The sequence below is a fragment of the Micromys minutus genome (genome assembly GCF_963924665.1).
Source record: "Micromys minutus genome assembly, chromosome: 1".
Classification (NCBI taxonomy): Eukaryota; Metazoa; Chordata; class Mammalia; order Rodentia; family Muridae; genus Micromys; species Micromys minutus.
The window spans coordinates 64,946,061-64,961,210 of record NC_137969.1 but is presented as its reverse complement, the minus strand read 5'-3'; the positions used below and the strand labels follow the sequence as shown (position 1 = coordinate 64,961,210).

Genomic DNA, 15,150 nt, shown 5'->3' with positions numbered 1-15,150 from the left:
GGTGATGGAAAATAAGTTTTACACATCATTGATGCTCTAAATAGCTAACAATGCCAATGTCAGGACTATATAACCAAATTCTCTGGGCACAGAAATCAACATCTCAATACACCAATGCATAGTTCACAAAACCATCCCTCAACAAATGGTTTTCAAGGTTCAAAGCCCCTTTGATATTGAATAATGTTCATTAGTATGTGTATGCCCCATTTTTTTTTTTTTACCCAGTTGACTGAGTACTTGAATTGATTCTATCTTCTGACTATTGGAAATTTTAATCCCTGATTTTGAGTCAGAGTTGTTGGAGCAATGGAAATGAAATGTTTAAAATTATGAGGAGTTGCCATATTGCTTTTATAAATAGCATCTGTGCCATTTTATATTTCCAGAAGCATTCACAAGGACTTAATTTTCTACATTTACATAGTCTATTTTATTTGTCTGTGCTCCTATAGCAAATATTGGATACATTATAAAGAACTGGAGTTTATTTCCTAGGAATTGTATAATTGAAGATCAAATCATGTGACAAGAGCCTTTTTGCTCTGCAGTCCATGCTAGACAACAAGAAAGAAAGGAGAAAGGGAAGAGAGAAAGAAGAGAGGGTGGAAGGGAAGGAAGAAGGCCGTCTTAGGGGCATGGTTGCTGTGATTAAACACCAAGATCAAAAGCAACTTGGGGAGGAAAGGGTTTACTTCACCTTACATAGCCCAGGAACTCAAATAGAGCAGGGACCTGGAGACAGGAACTGATGCAGAGGTCATGGAGGGGTGCTACTTACTGGCTTGCTCTTCATGGCTTATTCAGCCTACCTTCTTATAGAACCCGAAACCACCAGCCCAGGGATGGCATCACCCATAATAGACTGGGCCCTCTCACTTCAATCATCAACCAAGAGAAAGTCCCACAATTTTGTCTACAGGCTAGTCTGGTGGAGGGCATTTTCTTTCTTGAAGTTTCTGTTTGACAGATGACACTAGTTTGTGTCACGTTGATATAAAACTAGCCAACACAATTGACCCCTTGGTAACCAGACACAAATACACAGCACTATTCAATCTTTCTCTTCCCATTTGTCCTTAAGATGGCATGTTAATATTAACATAACAATATAAAACAGTCCAACTTTTAAAAGTTCCAGTCTTTAAAAACTTCAAATATTTAAAAGCTAAGACCTTTTAAAATGTGAAAAAATAATCTTTCAATTGCAATTGAGACTGCACTTTTACCAGTGACCCCTCCTGGCCTCTCACAGTGATGAACCTCAGCTGCTCCCTGTGCCCTCCTAGTGGTGGGGCTAGAGCTCAGTGGTAGAGTGCTTACTTAGCTTGTATAAGGCTCCAGATTCTAGTTCCCTCACCAGAAAAACAAAAAATACGTTTTCAAATAGAAAAAAAAAATCACCCAAGCAAAATGTGAGTGTGGTTTGCAGAGTGGAATGGGAAAGGAAGCTAAAGAAAGCAGGAAATGACTTTAATCCATTCAGAAGTGATGAGCCTCTAAACCCAAATGGTGGCAGTGTAGATGGAAGGGATGGGGGAGCATGTTTGAGAGTGTTTAGTAAATAGAATCATCAGCATTCATCATCCTATAGAACTTCTGACATGTCTTGTTGTAAACTGAGTGAGTTGGAATCATAAACTTGGTGGAAGGGAGGGGAAGAGGATGGAGAGAGGTGGGGAGGGAGAGAGGAGGGAGGAGAGGGGAGAGATGGGAATCATCTGAGAGCAATGAGGAATTGTAGGTGGCATCCCTGAAGGGATGGGCTTTAAAGGATCAGTAATGGGAAGGAAAGCTACCGGTCAAGTCAGGTACAGGGAGGGAAGAGTGTGCACATACGTGAGTGTAGAGAACTGTCTGGAAAACAAGTCCATTTCATAGGTGTGGGAATGAAAATACACACATATACACATTCATAAACTTTTTTGAAATTTTAGGTTGAAGGAAGTAGCAAAGACATTTGGGGACAGATGGAGACATTTGAATATGGAACAGACACTAGATGATTATAGTGAATTTGGTTATTTTTGAGGATATTAAAATAGCTTGAGATTATATAGAAGATTGTCCTTATTTTTAGGAAATGCATGTTACAGTATTCAGGGGTAAAGTGTCATTGTGCCTGCAAGTACATAGGGAGGATAGAAAAAAATGGCAGTCTTGACAGTACTTCTGTGTGGTGGGCACAGGGCTGCTACTGAGCTTTCAACTTTTCTCTGTTTGAAAGTTTCTTAATTAAAGAAAATGGAGAAGATGAGCTATGAGTAGCAGGTTACTAGTAGCTCTGGGGAGCAGAATATAGCTTGTGGTGACCATAGGCAAAAAGGAGGTGAGTCCAGCGTCCCTGAGATAGTTGAGCCATGGGACAATGAAAAAGTTTAAGATGATGACCTCTGGGCCACGAATGGTTTATCACTCAAAGCATAATCATGGAAAACTGCATTGGATAATATACTGGAATAACAACTAGAAGAGGTTTTGGAAGTTAATAAGTGGTAACAACTAGAAGAGGTTTTGGAAGTTAATAAGTGGTTTGATAACCTTTGGTTGAGGAGTATTGCTTTGCATATGCTAGGCAAGCCTATTACTACTGAACTACATCTCCCTGCCTTTAACTGATTATTATTGTTATTATTACTAATTATTATTTAAGTGTGTAGAGTCTAGAAGACAACTCTGGGGTGTCACTTCTCTCTTCTTCCCCCATTAAATGGGTTCCAGGGACTGAACTCAGGCTGGTAGTCTTCCATGGTAAGCACTTTCACCCACTGAGTTGTCTTACCAGCCCTCCTTAGTTAGTGAGGCAGGATTTCACAGTGTAACTGAGAATGGCCTTGAGTTAAAAAACCTCCCCATTGCTACAACATCTAAAAAATTAAATTCCCTTTACTTATTTTTTTATAATTTATTTTTTAAGCTAAAAAATGGGTCAGAGATTAAGAGCATTTGCTGCTCTTTCAGAGGACCCAACTTTGATTAACAACACCCACATTAGATAGTTCACAATTACCTGTAACTTGAGCTCCAGATTAGAGACCCTCTGTGGTCACCTGTACTCATGTGTACATGCCCCCACCAACTTACTACAAATGAAATGATTTTGAACTTTTTTAAAAAAAAAGATAAGCTCTCACTGTTTAGCTGAGGAAGACCTTGAACTCTTGACCTCCCTGCCTCCATGTCCTGAGTACTAACTAGGCTATGAGTATATGCTGCTACCCATGGTTGAAATTCATTTTTCCCCCTAAAACAAGGCCTCACTATATATAGCCTTGGCTGTTCTGAAACTCACTTTGTAGACCAGCCTGACGTCAAACTCACGAAGATCTGTCTGCCTCTGCCTCCGAGTGCTGGGATTAGAGTGGTGGGCCTCTATACCTGGCTGGAGATTTAATTCTTATAAACTTTTTTGTACAAGTCTTAATTTCTTATAGTATTTTACTAACAAGAAACTTTACCTAAAAATGGAAGGCATTTTTGAAAACATTAAAATTGTAATTATTAAAGTTATAAATTTGCAACTGATAACTATAATGTAAAAATTTCTACTATTATAAATGATGTATTCACTCAGCTGCACTTTCTTATATTAATTACTTTACAAGAACACCAAGGGTGGTAGCCCAGGGCTGTAATCCTAGCAGTCAGGAGACTGGTGCCAGAGGAGTTTGAGTTACAGACTTCATTGGGCCATGTAGTGGGGACTTGTCTCAAAACAAACAGAAAAAATGCCTCTTATCAAAGTACTAATAAAGATTTAGTCTGTATACATGTACATGTTATCAGAGCCATACAGTGAGCTTGGCTGATGCTCAAAGGGCATTGCAGCTACCTAGGGGCAGAAGTGGCTGCCATGTGTGATCATGTGTGACTACCTTGTAAACCACCAGCCCCTCAGTCCCAACTGGTTGTACTTTAAGATGAATGCCAGTTCTTTGGGTTTCTAGAATATCAACCTATTTCTCCAGTAGTTCCCTGAGTTTCTTTCCAGAGTGGCAACAGTGGGCTCTCTTTCAGATTTCTTATGGTTATTACTAATAGAAACTTTCCTGGGACTAGGGTTGGAAGTTAGTTGGTAGAGTATGTGCCTAGCATGCATGAAATGCTGGACCAGATACCTATACCACGAAAACCAGGTGTGGTGGCACATGCATCTACTCCCACCACTCAGGAGGTGGTGGAAGAAGGATCAGAAGTTTAAGGGCATCCTCTGCTGTCTAGTCAGTTTTAGGTCACCTGGGATACATGAGACCTTGTCTAAGTAATAACACTTTTCTCATATTTTATATAACTTCAACCAATTTCTTTTTCTTTTCCTTTCTCCCTTCCTCCTCCCTCCCAAACCCTTTTGTGCGTGTGTTTGTGTGTGTGTAGGTCAGGAGTCAACATCAAGTGTCTTCCTCCGTTGCTGTCCACTTTTTATTTTGAGCTTAGAGCTCACTGATTCAGCTAGACTACTGGTGAGCAAACCCTAGGGAGCTTTTGTCTCTGCCTCCAGAGGCCTCAGATACAAGCATTGGTGATGGCCTGAACTTTCGTATGGGTGCTGGGGGTAGAACTCAGGTCCACATGCTCTTCAGTGAACACTTTCCAGACTAGGCCATCTCCCCAGCCTCCTCCACCACTGAATTCCATTGAAGTTGGCCACATTTCCGACTTCCGTGCACAAGAATGGGCAGGACAAGGACGTTTACTAAAGAAGTTATTCTAAAATGAAAGTAACCTAAAGACCCACAGCTAGGGGATGGCTCAAACTAATTTTGGTAAAGACCTCTACTTGAATATCAAGCAGTCACAAAGATATATAATGTAATAACTTTTGAGAATACTTAAAAGTTATTTTTGAGTGAAAAGTTAAAGCCCAATATTAAGAGTAACTAGTTCTGGGTGGAGAAGGTAGAGATTTTTAGGTGATTTTAAGCTAATTTAACCTCTCACATATTCTTTGCCCTGCTTCTGAGAATGGATGGTTTTGATGTCCAGAAAGAGTATCTGCTCTCATTTTACAAAACCAAATTAAACAAGTGACCTTGAAAATTGTTCGAAATGCTTTTGACAGGGGCTGAGTCTGCTTTCCAAGGAGTTCACACAGACAGTAAGCAGTAATAGAAGATCCTGGTAAGGACTGAGTAAAGAACTCGAGTCGATGATTAATAACCGAAAACAGGTGGCAAACAAACACATGGAGTGTTAGTGAGACTCACATGTAATCAGAGAAATGTAAATTTTAGTAATAAAGCACTGTTCATGTTTTGTTTATAAAATTAGCAAGCTTTTTATTGCCATGTTATAGTAAGATTTAATTATGTTAATAAATTCTGTTGTATTCCTCTGATGCTGCTAAAGATGGAAGATTATGCTGCAATCTGGAAAAGTACATTTAACTGAAGGAGCTATAGGTATAGTTCTTACATTGTGAATGCTAATAGTCAGATGGAGTGAGACTGACGAGGAACAGGATTCAAGCCGAAAGACCTGGGTTCCATCCAGCTCAACCCTTTAATAACCTCTGACCTTGGGCGAGTTGCTGAACTTCACCGAACCTTGGTTTCTCTAGTTCTAAGAACAAGCTGGAACCAGACACTGCTACTTCTCCAGTGAAAGAGGGTGACAATGGGATGCGATGTACAAAAGGGCTTGGACAAAGACAGCCTGGAGGGAGGTCCCGCAACCTGCTGAGTAGTTGCATTAGAATAGGGAGAATGAGCATTGTAAACATTTCCCATTTTTTCTTTTGACTTTTAAATTATTATCCCTTCCCATGGCCTCTATCTAAGGTGGGGGGAGCAGGTGTGAGGCCTCTTTCTATATCTGGTGGTCTTATATTTGTGATAAACTATGCTCATACCTTATTCTTCCCTTTCTTTCTGGGTGTCCTGTTGTGCGCATTGCTTTACAAACTTTAGGACCTGAGTACATAGCTGTATCAGTGTAAAAACTCAAGTCTTGATGACGCCCCCTCTTTCTTTGTATTCTACCACTAAGCTGTGTATCCAGTTGCCCCTTCTTTTATTCATCAGAACAATTTGAAGTCAATCCCCCCTTCCTTGCTCTAGTATCAACTCTGTCACCACATTTTAGTGAAACTGCCTTCAGATCGTAACCAAGACCTATCATCTTTTTTCATGTGCACTGTGGGCTCAGCCACTGTCCATAATTGAAAGACATACCCCGGCCACCTCTGCACTTGTCTCTGTGACCACATTTCTCTTTCCAGTGTCTCCGAAACACAGTGACATGTGAAAAGAAGAGCAGGTCACCATAATGCCTAGAACTTTCTAGTAGTTTTTCACTGCATTCAGATTGAAGTTCAAAATCCTTAAAGGATTCAGCACCCCAGCCAACAGCTCACAACCATCTGATCTTTAGCTTGCTGTTCTGCACTTTCTGTTCTCTCTGCCTAAAAGCTTTCTGGAGATATTTACAGAATGGCTCTTCCTGTCTGCCAGCTCTGTCTCTGTCACCTTGTTACTGAGGTGGGCATTTTCATTGTGACTCTTTACATCTCTTACTCTCCCCTTCTCCTGTGTTTAAGGCCATGCAACCTACTGTATATGCTGACAAATATGTAGATATTAAATATGTAGACATTTATATTTCTTTCCAGTAAAAATAACTATGAGGCAAGAATTTTATCTGTTTGGCTCTTTGCTATGACTTTGAATGTGTGGAGCCTAGTAAGTTCTCAGTAATGATTACTTACTTCACTATTCCATGGAAGTGGGCTTTAATCCTACACTTGTTTTAAAGCTCCCCAAAGAATGCACAGGTGGGTCTATATGCCTCTTGCTCACTTTCAGCCACCCCTCCCACGATGGAAACCGAAATAAGTTTACTATTACACCTCAGTAAAATAAAGTTTGGTGCCATGACTTCCTCAGCACGAGGGACTGTGCTAGAGTAGCTCCTTCCATCCTTAACTTGCCTTTGTCAGATCTAGTCTTTGCATTTCCCCAGGGCGTTAACGTGGAATATGATTTATACGGGGAAACCAAGAACAACTCTTTCAGGTTCTTCTTCATTTAGCTTTCTACCTTAGCCATGCATGATGGCACATGCCTGAAGTCTCTACACTGAGATTGAAAGACAGCTTGGTCTACATATGGAGATAGTGAGATCGGTCTCAAAACGGACAGACGGATGGATGGTCGGAGAAAACAAACAAAGAAACCTCCCAAAAGATTTCTAGCTAGGCTATTGAGATTTTTGTTTTGAGTTAAGAATTTAAGTGATTTTGTTTCCTTTGTCTTTTGCAGAGGCAGCAGTGGCAGAACTTCATAAGAAGATCAAAGAGGCATTTGAAGTGTTTGACCATGAATCGAATAATACAGTAGATGTGAGGTTTGGAAATATTCATTGTTATAATTCTAAATTGTGGATACAAATCATAAATAGAAGGGGGATGTTCTCTACTTTTTTTGCACTATACTAAGTTTAGTGTGCTATTTATTTATTTTCTTATACTTTGTGCTTTTGCTAACTACCACTTCAAGATAAATTTTGTAGTCTAGTGGGGAGACTATATTTTTATTGTCTAGTCTAACCCATACACTGTGAACTGAGTAAGATGATCTTCATTATAGCTTTAGTGATACCACATGTTTAATACTCAGTAAGTCTCTGTTTAGTGAGTGAATGGAATTTGCATTTTAAGATATACAAATGTGGGCTGCAGAGATGGCTCAGTTTGTGGGAGTGCTTGCCATGCAGGCATGCAAGCTCAAGTTTGGGTCCATATTGCTGATGTAAAAGCTGCATGGCCACACAAACCTCTGACCCCAGCATTGGAGGGCAGAGACGAGCAGATTCCAGTGGTTCACTGGTCAGCCAGTCTAGCTTCAGGTTCAGGGAGAGACCCTGTATCAAGGTAATAAAAAAACCTATAGAAGAAGAGCTCTGGTGTCCTCTCCTGCACAAACACAGATACAACATAGATTCTACACATACTATAGCATACACACATACTTACACAATTAAAAAGCATAATATAAAAATTATATAGATGTGTATTGTCAAGCTATACATTACAAAGAATAGTTATGTTTATAGAATAATATACTCCCCAAGTAAGAAAAAAAAATGGGCTAAACAGAGCATGAGAATGGAAAGACATAATGATTGTCTTAGTCCGGGTTTCTATTTCTGCACAAACATCATGGCTAAGAAGCAAGTTGGGGAGGAAAGGGTTTATTCAGCTTACACTTCCACATTGCTGTTCATCACCAGAGGAAGTCAGGACTGGAACTCAAGCAGGTTAGGAAGCAGGAGCTGATGCAGAGGCCATGGAGGGATGTTACTTACTGGCTTGCTTCCCCTGGCTTTCTCAGTCTGCTGCTTTCTTATAGAACCCAGGTCTACCAGCCCAGGGATGGCACCACCTACAATGGGCTGGGCCCTCCCCGCTGAGCCCTCCCCCCTTGATCACTAGTTGGTCCAGCCTTACAGCTGGATCTCATGGAGGCATTTCCTCAACCGAGGTTCTTTTCTCTGTGATAACTCCTGTAAGTGGAGTACTTAGGTGCCAGAGTCAGGAAAATTATGAATGTGAAGGCAGCCTTGACTATATGTATTTTGGAGCGTTGGGGCATGGTAGATAAACTCACATAGGACACTAACAGAAAATGTGGGATTTGTGCTGAATACAGCACAGGAAAGCCAGGAATTCATTCTCCCAGGAGGCCAGGTGAAGTGAGGATTATTTCATGGGTTCACAGTCTCAAAAGCTTCTGGTACTAAGGCCAGCAAAGCAGTGGGGAGCAGTCTAAAGTACAGTAAGGAACTGTTTATAAACCAGGCCATCCTTCGCCTCCTGTACTAGCCAGGGCCTAAGTGCTTCAGACTTGAGCCAAACTGAATGAACAGTATGAGACCTTACCCATAAGTTGTAACTATATGCATTGTTTAGTTTCCCATATCTGAGGGTCTGAGATTAACCAATGTAACACGTTTCATGTCTTTGTATTAATGTATAAGACAATATGAAGTTTTGTTTTGTACTCTAGTTTTGTGTATGAGCTTGTGGTAATAGACAAGCAGAAATGATTCTGTCCTCTAGCACCTTACTTGTAGACAGCTTGGCTAGTTACTTGAAACAGTACCTGACATAAACTGCTCAAGAAAGGGAGGGGTTATTTGCCTCATAGTTTGAGAGCACAACCTGTCATGGCAGCAAGAGCTTGAGGTAGCCGGTCACATTATGTCCATAGTCAGGAAGCAGAAAGAGAAGTATGAAGCTCAGCTCACTTTCTGGTCAGTCCTGGAATCCAGCCTATAGAATCTTCCTGCCCTGGTTAGCCTTCATAGGCATGCCCAGAAGCCGACCTCATCTTATCTCATAGCACACTCAGATGCTTGTCTCTTAGTTGATTCTAGATCCTATCAAGGTGATAGTCGAGGTTAACCATCTTGGGCAGAGTGAGTCTAGGTTCAGGCATTGCACTGGAACTTACAGGGTGGCATGGCAGCACTGTGCTCCTCCTAATAGCTCTGTCATAGTTCATTCTGTGGGAACAGCTCTCCACAGAGTACTGAGCCTCATCTGTGTGTCCTTTGGGAAATCCGTGGTCAGGGAGGGTTCTGGTCCCAGAGTTTGATGAGTAGCATGGAGCTGCAGCAACACTTTGCAATTAGATGGACTAGATATATGATGACAAGTTCTTGTCCACTGACCTCTCATTGGATCTGAAAGTCAGGGAGAATATAGCTTTAGATAGTCTATTTGGTTGTGGTTTCTGGGGATGATTCCAAGGCCTTGTGCATACCAGGCAAGCATTCGCCTGCTTGAGTTATACCCCAGGCTTACTACAGCTTTGTGAGACAGAGGGAAGAGAGAGAAGTACTTGTTTAAGTTTTGCTCTCTAGAAGTCTAGCTGTTCTGAATTGACATCTAAAAGTTTTGGGTCTATCACCTCATTGTTGATATTTTAGGCTGTGTGAGAAGGTTTGGCATCTCTGGTTTTGGGGACAGGTGACAAGTCTATGCTTTGCTCAGTTTCACACCAGGGCTTTTCTACTTTCAAGTCTCTGGCATGCCCTCATTCTCCTGTCCCAGCCCCCCAGGTCCCGGGCTTGTCTGTCTCTCATTGTTTTTAAAGATTTATTTATTTATTATATATAAGTACACTGTAGCTGTCATCAGACACACCGGAAGAGGGCATCAGATCTCACTACAGATGGTTGTGAGCCACCATGTGGTTGCTGGGAATTGAACTCAGGACCTCTGGAAGGACAGTCAGTGCTCTTAACCACTGAGCCATCTCTCCAGCCCTGGGCTTGTCTCTTGCCTCTGTTTTCTTGATAGTGAGAGTCAAAGGAGCCCCCACGTCTCATGTAGCAGGGATGCACCAGGCCTTTTTGGTAAGAGGGCCAATTTAGAAAGAAGAGATGTGCTTATGGGCTACTTTTCCTAATTTAAAAATAAGATAATTTTACTGAGACCCAAGGGAAAGTGTATGTCTTATAACTTAGTTGACGTTATTAAACAAAGATGCTTATTAAGAGACTAGGCATTGTTTCTGGCACTAAAATATTAATGCTAAGCATATTTGAATAGTAACATGGCTGACTGCAGCCTCCTAAACTTGATTCTTATGCTAATTTTGTTCTTCCTTTGGAGACAGTCTTACTCTGTAGTGCAGGCTGGCCTTCCAGTAACTATGTACTTAGGCTGGGCTCAAACTCCACAGGCAGTCTTCTTGCCTCAACTCCCAGAGTGCTGGACTTGCTGACTCCTTATACTGAGTTACATGGGACTGTATCCTTCTGCTTCTGCTGTCATTTGAACCAGCTTTTGTAAACGGATGGGAAGGACACACACACACACACACACACACACACACACACACTCACTCACTCACTCACACAAAACCTTGCCCAGGGTTGCACAATAGTGAGCAGCCAAGTTGGAAGTCGAGTTAGTTTTCTCTGTTGAGCAGCATTTTCCAAGCTGGCTGCACACCAGCTCCAAGGAAGGCCAGCTCTCTCCATTTATAAATGCAGTGGATATGTCTGGAATTTATTATGGCTTATGATTAAAAGACAAAGTCTAAATAGATGCTTATATTTAACCTACTAAACAGTTTATATTTGCTAATATAAGTGTGAGGATTAAAGGCATGAACCACCATGCCCAGCCCACTTTAGGTTCTTTAAGTAAACAAGTCAAACCTTTTTCTTATATTTAATATAGTAAAAAAATGTTGTGCTATGTGTACTAATATCTTAACTGAAATTTCAACTTACTTCTGTGTTGTTGTATGCTTTAAGCAATAAAGTATTTCATTTTCATTTTTAAATTAGGGTTTGAAACCTAGTTCTTTGAAAAATACTGGGCAGATTTTTAATGTCATTAACTAGAGGTGTTTTGATTTTGTTTCATATAAAACATAGATCATAGTACATTATTGGTTATATGTAGCTTCTTAGTCTGTGTTTAGAAATTAGTAAAAATGAAAGTTAAGTATTTGAAAATTCTAAAGGTACAGAGAATATTTCACTAGTGAGTCTCTTTAACTCTTGAGTGTGCAAGTGTCTCTGATTCTTCTAGAGGTTGTGTGTATGTGTGTTTGTGTGTGTGTATCAAGGTGTAGGTGTTGTGTGTACTAATACATGTACATGTAGAGAGTAGAAGACAGCTTTCAAAAGTTGATTCTTTCTCCTTATTTTTGGAGGCACAAATTAAACTTAGGTTGGTCAGGCTTTGGTAATGAGCGGCCTTACCTGCTGAGCTGTCTCACAGACCCTTCAGTTTGGTGATTTGCTGGCTTGCATGATGTGTATATATTGTTAACACAAATGAATAAGGCACTATATAAACCATCTTTATACAGCTTTTTAGACTATCACTATTATCTTTTTTTATTATTATTGTTATTAAGATTTTATATATATGAGTACACTGTTACTGTTGTCAGACACACCAGAAGAAGGTATCGGATCCCATTACAGATGGTTGTGAGTCACCAGGTGGTTGCTGGGAATTAAGCGCATGACCTTTGGAAGAGCAGTCAGTGATCTTAACTGCCGAGCCATCTCTCCAACCTTTGTTTAATTAAAAAAAAAATTGAGACAGGGTCTCATTATGTGGTCTTGGTAGACAGGAACTTTGTATTCCACATTGGCCTCAAACTCAGAGAACTCTGGAGAATTGCTGTAATAGCATAACTTTGGTTACCCTAACCAGAATTAATTATTAAAAATAAATAACAAAACCAAGAAATATATTTATATATTTTAAGGGATGGCTGAAAGCTCAAGAAAGTATTTTTTTTTTCCATATGGCTAGTTTAAAAATTCAATTGGAAAAGAATTTTAATCTTACCAAGAAATTCCACTTTTTGCAGTTCTTTTTTTAATTTAGTAGAATAATAGTATGCTAGAAATCAGTATGCCATTGATTTTCAGAATTGTACTCTTTATGATGGATTCATCTTCCTTATCTATCAAGTTGAATTAATGATTTTTGCCACACTTAAACAACAAAAATATTATTGTCGAGTAAAAAACAGGAGTGAATTTCGATAGGTGTTATGGGATTGTATCAGATTGCAATATTTTAAACATACTTTGCTAAATCAATTTAAGAACAGTTGATTCTCAAGAATTGTCTCTTTCCATACAGAGATGGTCCTTTGTTCCACTCCTGGACAAATACTGCTTACCCCTCCCCTTTGTCCCTTTTCTTCCTCTCCCTTGATCCCTTTCCCTTCTCCCTAGTCTTCCATATCCCATCTTTGTCACTTATTCTCTGTCCTTTTTCTCTCTGGGGGCAAATAACTCTTTTTTGTGCTGAAAACGTGGTCTTGGGGTATCTTAAGACAACTTTGAGGTTCCTTTTAGTCCTTCATAGTGGACTTCAATAGAATTGTACCTTAGTCAGTCACTGGGACTTAGGATGGGTAGAAGGCTAGAGGCATATGATCATAAGAGCATGCTTTTTAAAAATAAAAAGAATTCGCTTGAGTGGGACATGGCCTCCCACATCTGTGATCATAGCACTTGGAAAAAGGTAAAGGCTGGAGGGTCAGGAGTCCAAAGTTATCCTCAGCTTGTAAGTTCTAGACTAGCTTGGCTGTATAAGACCTTGTCTCAAGATGAATTAACAGAAGAAAAATTTCCATAGAGGAAATTATGGAACCTCAAATGTTTGTTATATAAGACATTATTAAGTATAGAAAAGAAGATCTTAGGAGACTGTAGGCACAGGGACTACTTCAAATATAGAAAGTACCCGTTAACTTTTTACTATAAAAGATAAGGAAATCAATATTTAAAAAATTCCTTGTATTTCTCCAAGTTATCTTATGAATGATTTTTACCTACAAGATAGCCTATTCACACTGTAGCATTCACTTAACCTGTCAATCTGTCTGTCTCTGTCTCCCCCTTTCCCCCACACACACTGAAGGAAAAGGAAAACTTAGCACTTGAGTTTCATGGGCCTCAGGTTGGTATTTGTTGCCTCTGAAAGGCTTCAGGGGCTCTGCATTTCATGTCACTGTTGTGGCTGCTTGTAGGCTTTTTCGGCTGACATGCTAGTGACAGCTCCTTCCCCCCCCCTCTCTTCCAGGTTCCCCTGCTACTGCCAGGTCTCTAGCTGCCTCTTCACTGTTCTGCCAGTGTACTCATGGCTTCTGGAGTCTTAGGATCTTGCTTACTGCTTTCTCTGCTACTCCTCTCCCAGGTGTAGCCCCCTGTATGTCTTGTTTCAAAACTTCCAGGGAAGAAAGGGAAATGCTACTTTGATCACTTATTAATATTCAGAAGAGGGTGCCTTTGTCAAGCAGAGCTCATGCTAGACTTCGGGGGCCTCTCCTAAAGAATGTTAGAGACATGTGACCTCAGGGCTAAGTAGCCACCCCTGGTTCAATCAGTTGTGCCTGGGGAGACAGATCAAACATCACAAAATGCAGCAATCTGTACAGGAAGAAATCATTAATAGAGGACCATGGATTTGACAAGGACCTTGCTTCCTTTGTGATATAATTACCTCCCAAAATCCTGTCTCGGTAGTTAAGCCCAATAGGCATTCTGACCCCATTTCTAGACCAGCAGTTGGAACTTTGTGGTAAACTCATTGGTTTCTTACTATTCCTTTCTGGTTGTGCTAGTGATTAATGCCTGAGCATGTAGCTCTGCTCTAACTTTCAGACTCTTGGAGATAGAAGGGGACTCGGGACTGTGGTCTAGTGTAACAGAGTCTGTCAGTGAACCATGGGGCAAGGTGATGCGGCACACCAGGCACATATCAAATGGGGTGGAGTTATTAGCAAATCTCTTTCTGTCCTCATCCTTTCCTTTCCCCTTAGGCTAGGAATTTGCTGGAAGGCCTTGTGGATGGTAGGTAAACACTGTGCCATTGACTTATACCAACCTTCCCTTGAGCTGACAAACTTTCTGAAGCAAGGGACTTGGTGTGACCTAACAACCTTAGAAATGGATGCCTACTTCCTGCTTTCAGATTTTACTTTAGAGCTACACTGACTGAGACTGTTCTTTATTTGATCTCCAGTAAAGGTGGAGCAAGGATAACTGAATAGGACTTTTAAATAAATTATATTGGATCCCTCCCACATACCACATATAAAAACTAACTCAAAGGAAAAAAACATCACATGTAAGACCTAGTTATAAAATTGGAAAAAAAAAGGTATAAAGCCTGTGGTTTTGGATTGGATAGTTCTTCAGTAGGCGGAGGCAGCTAAGGGCAATAGCAGCAGTCTATAATGTTTTGGGAATCCTTTGGACAATCCTGACAAGCCAAAGGAGGACTTCTCATGTGTGGTGTGTGGGTTTTTGTTAAGTAGTGTATGGCTCTTGGGGGGAGTATTATCAGCCCAGATGGAAACTTTTCATTTAAACTGTGTGTTTATATTTAGACAACAACTTACATGTATTATAGGCATTTTTAGGTAGATACTAGTATGACCCTCATAACTTTTCAGACATCCTTACTTTTACTTTACTTTCCTCCCTCCTGAATTATCTTTTTCCTCCTTCCTTAGTTGAAGTCCTCTCTTTTCCCATTTCCCTCGTCAGAGCACCTGCACCCTCCATCCATTCTGTCTGCTCTCCCTCCCTCCTGCAGCAATGGTCACTTTTTACTGTCCTAGTTTGGAGACTAGTATAGAAAACCACAACTTGTCAAAATGA

General features: G+C 40.5%; 1 protein-coding gene across 1 annotated transcript in view; it reads left to right on the top strand.

Annotated features, from left to right (window-relative positions):
- Window positions 1-15,150, top strand: part of DRC8 (dynein regulatory complex subunit 8) — an 80,941-nt gene that overhangs the window by 24,623 nt on the left and 41,168 nt on the right. Inside the window, exon 2 of the mRNA XM_080919396.1 lies at window positions 7,257-7,341. Within this exon, the coding sequence (XP_080775522.1) occupies window positions 7,257-7,341 (85 nt within the window). The remainder of the gene's footprint in view (window positions 1-7,256; window positions 7,342-15,150) is intronic.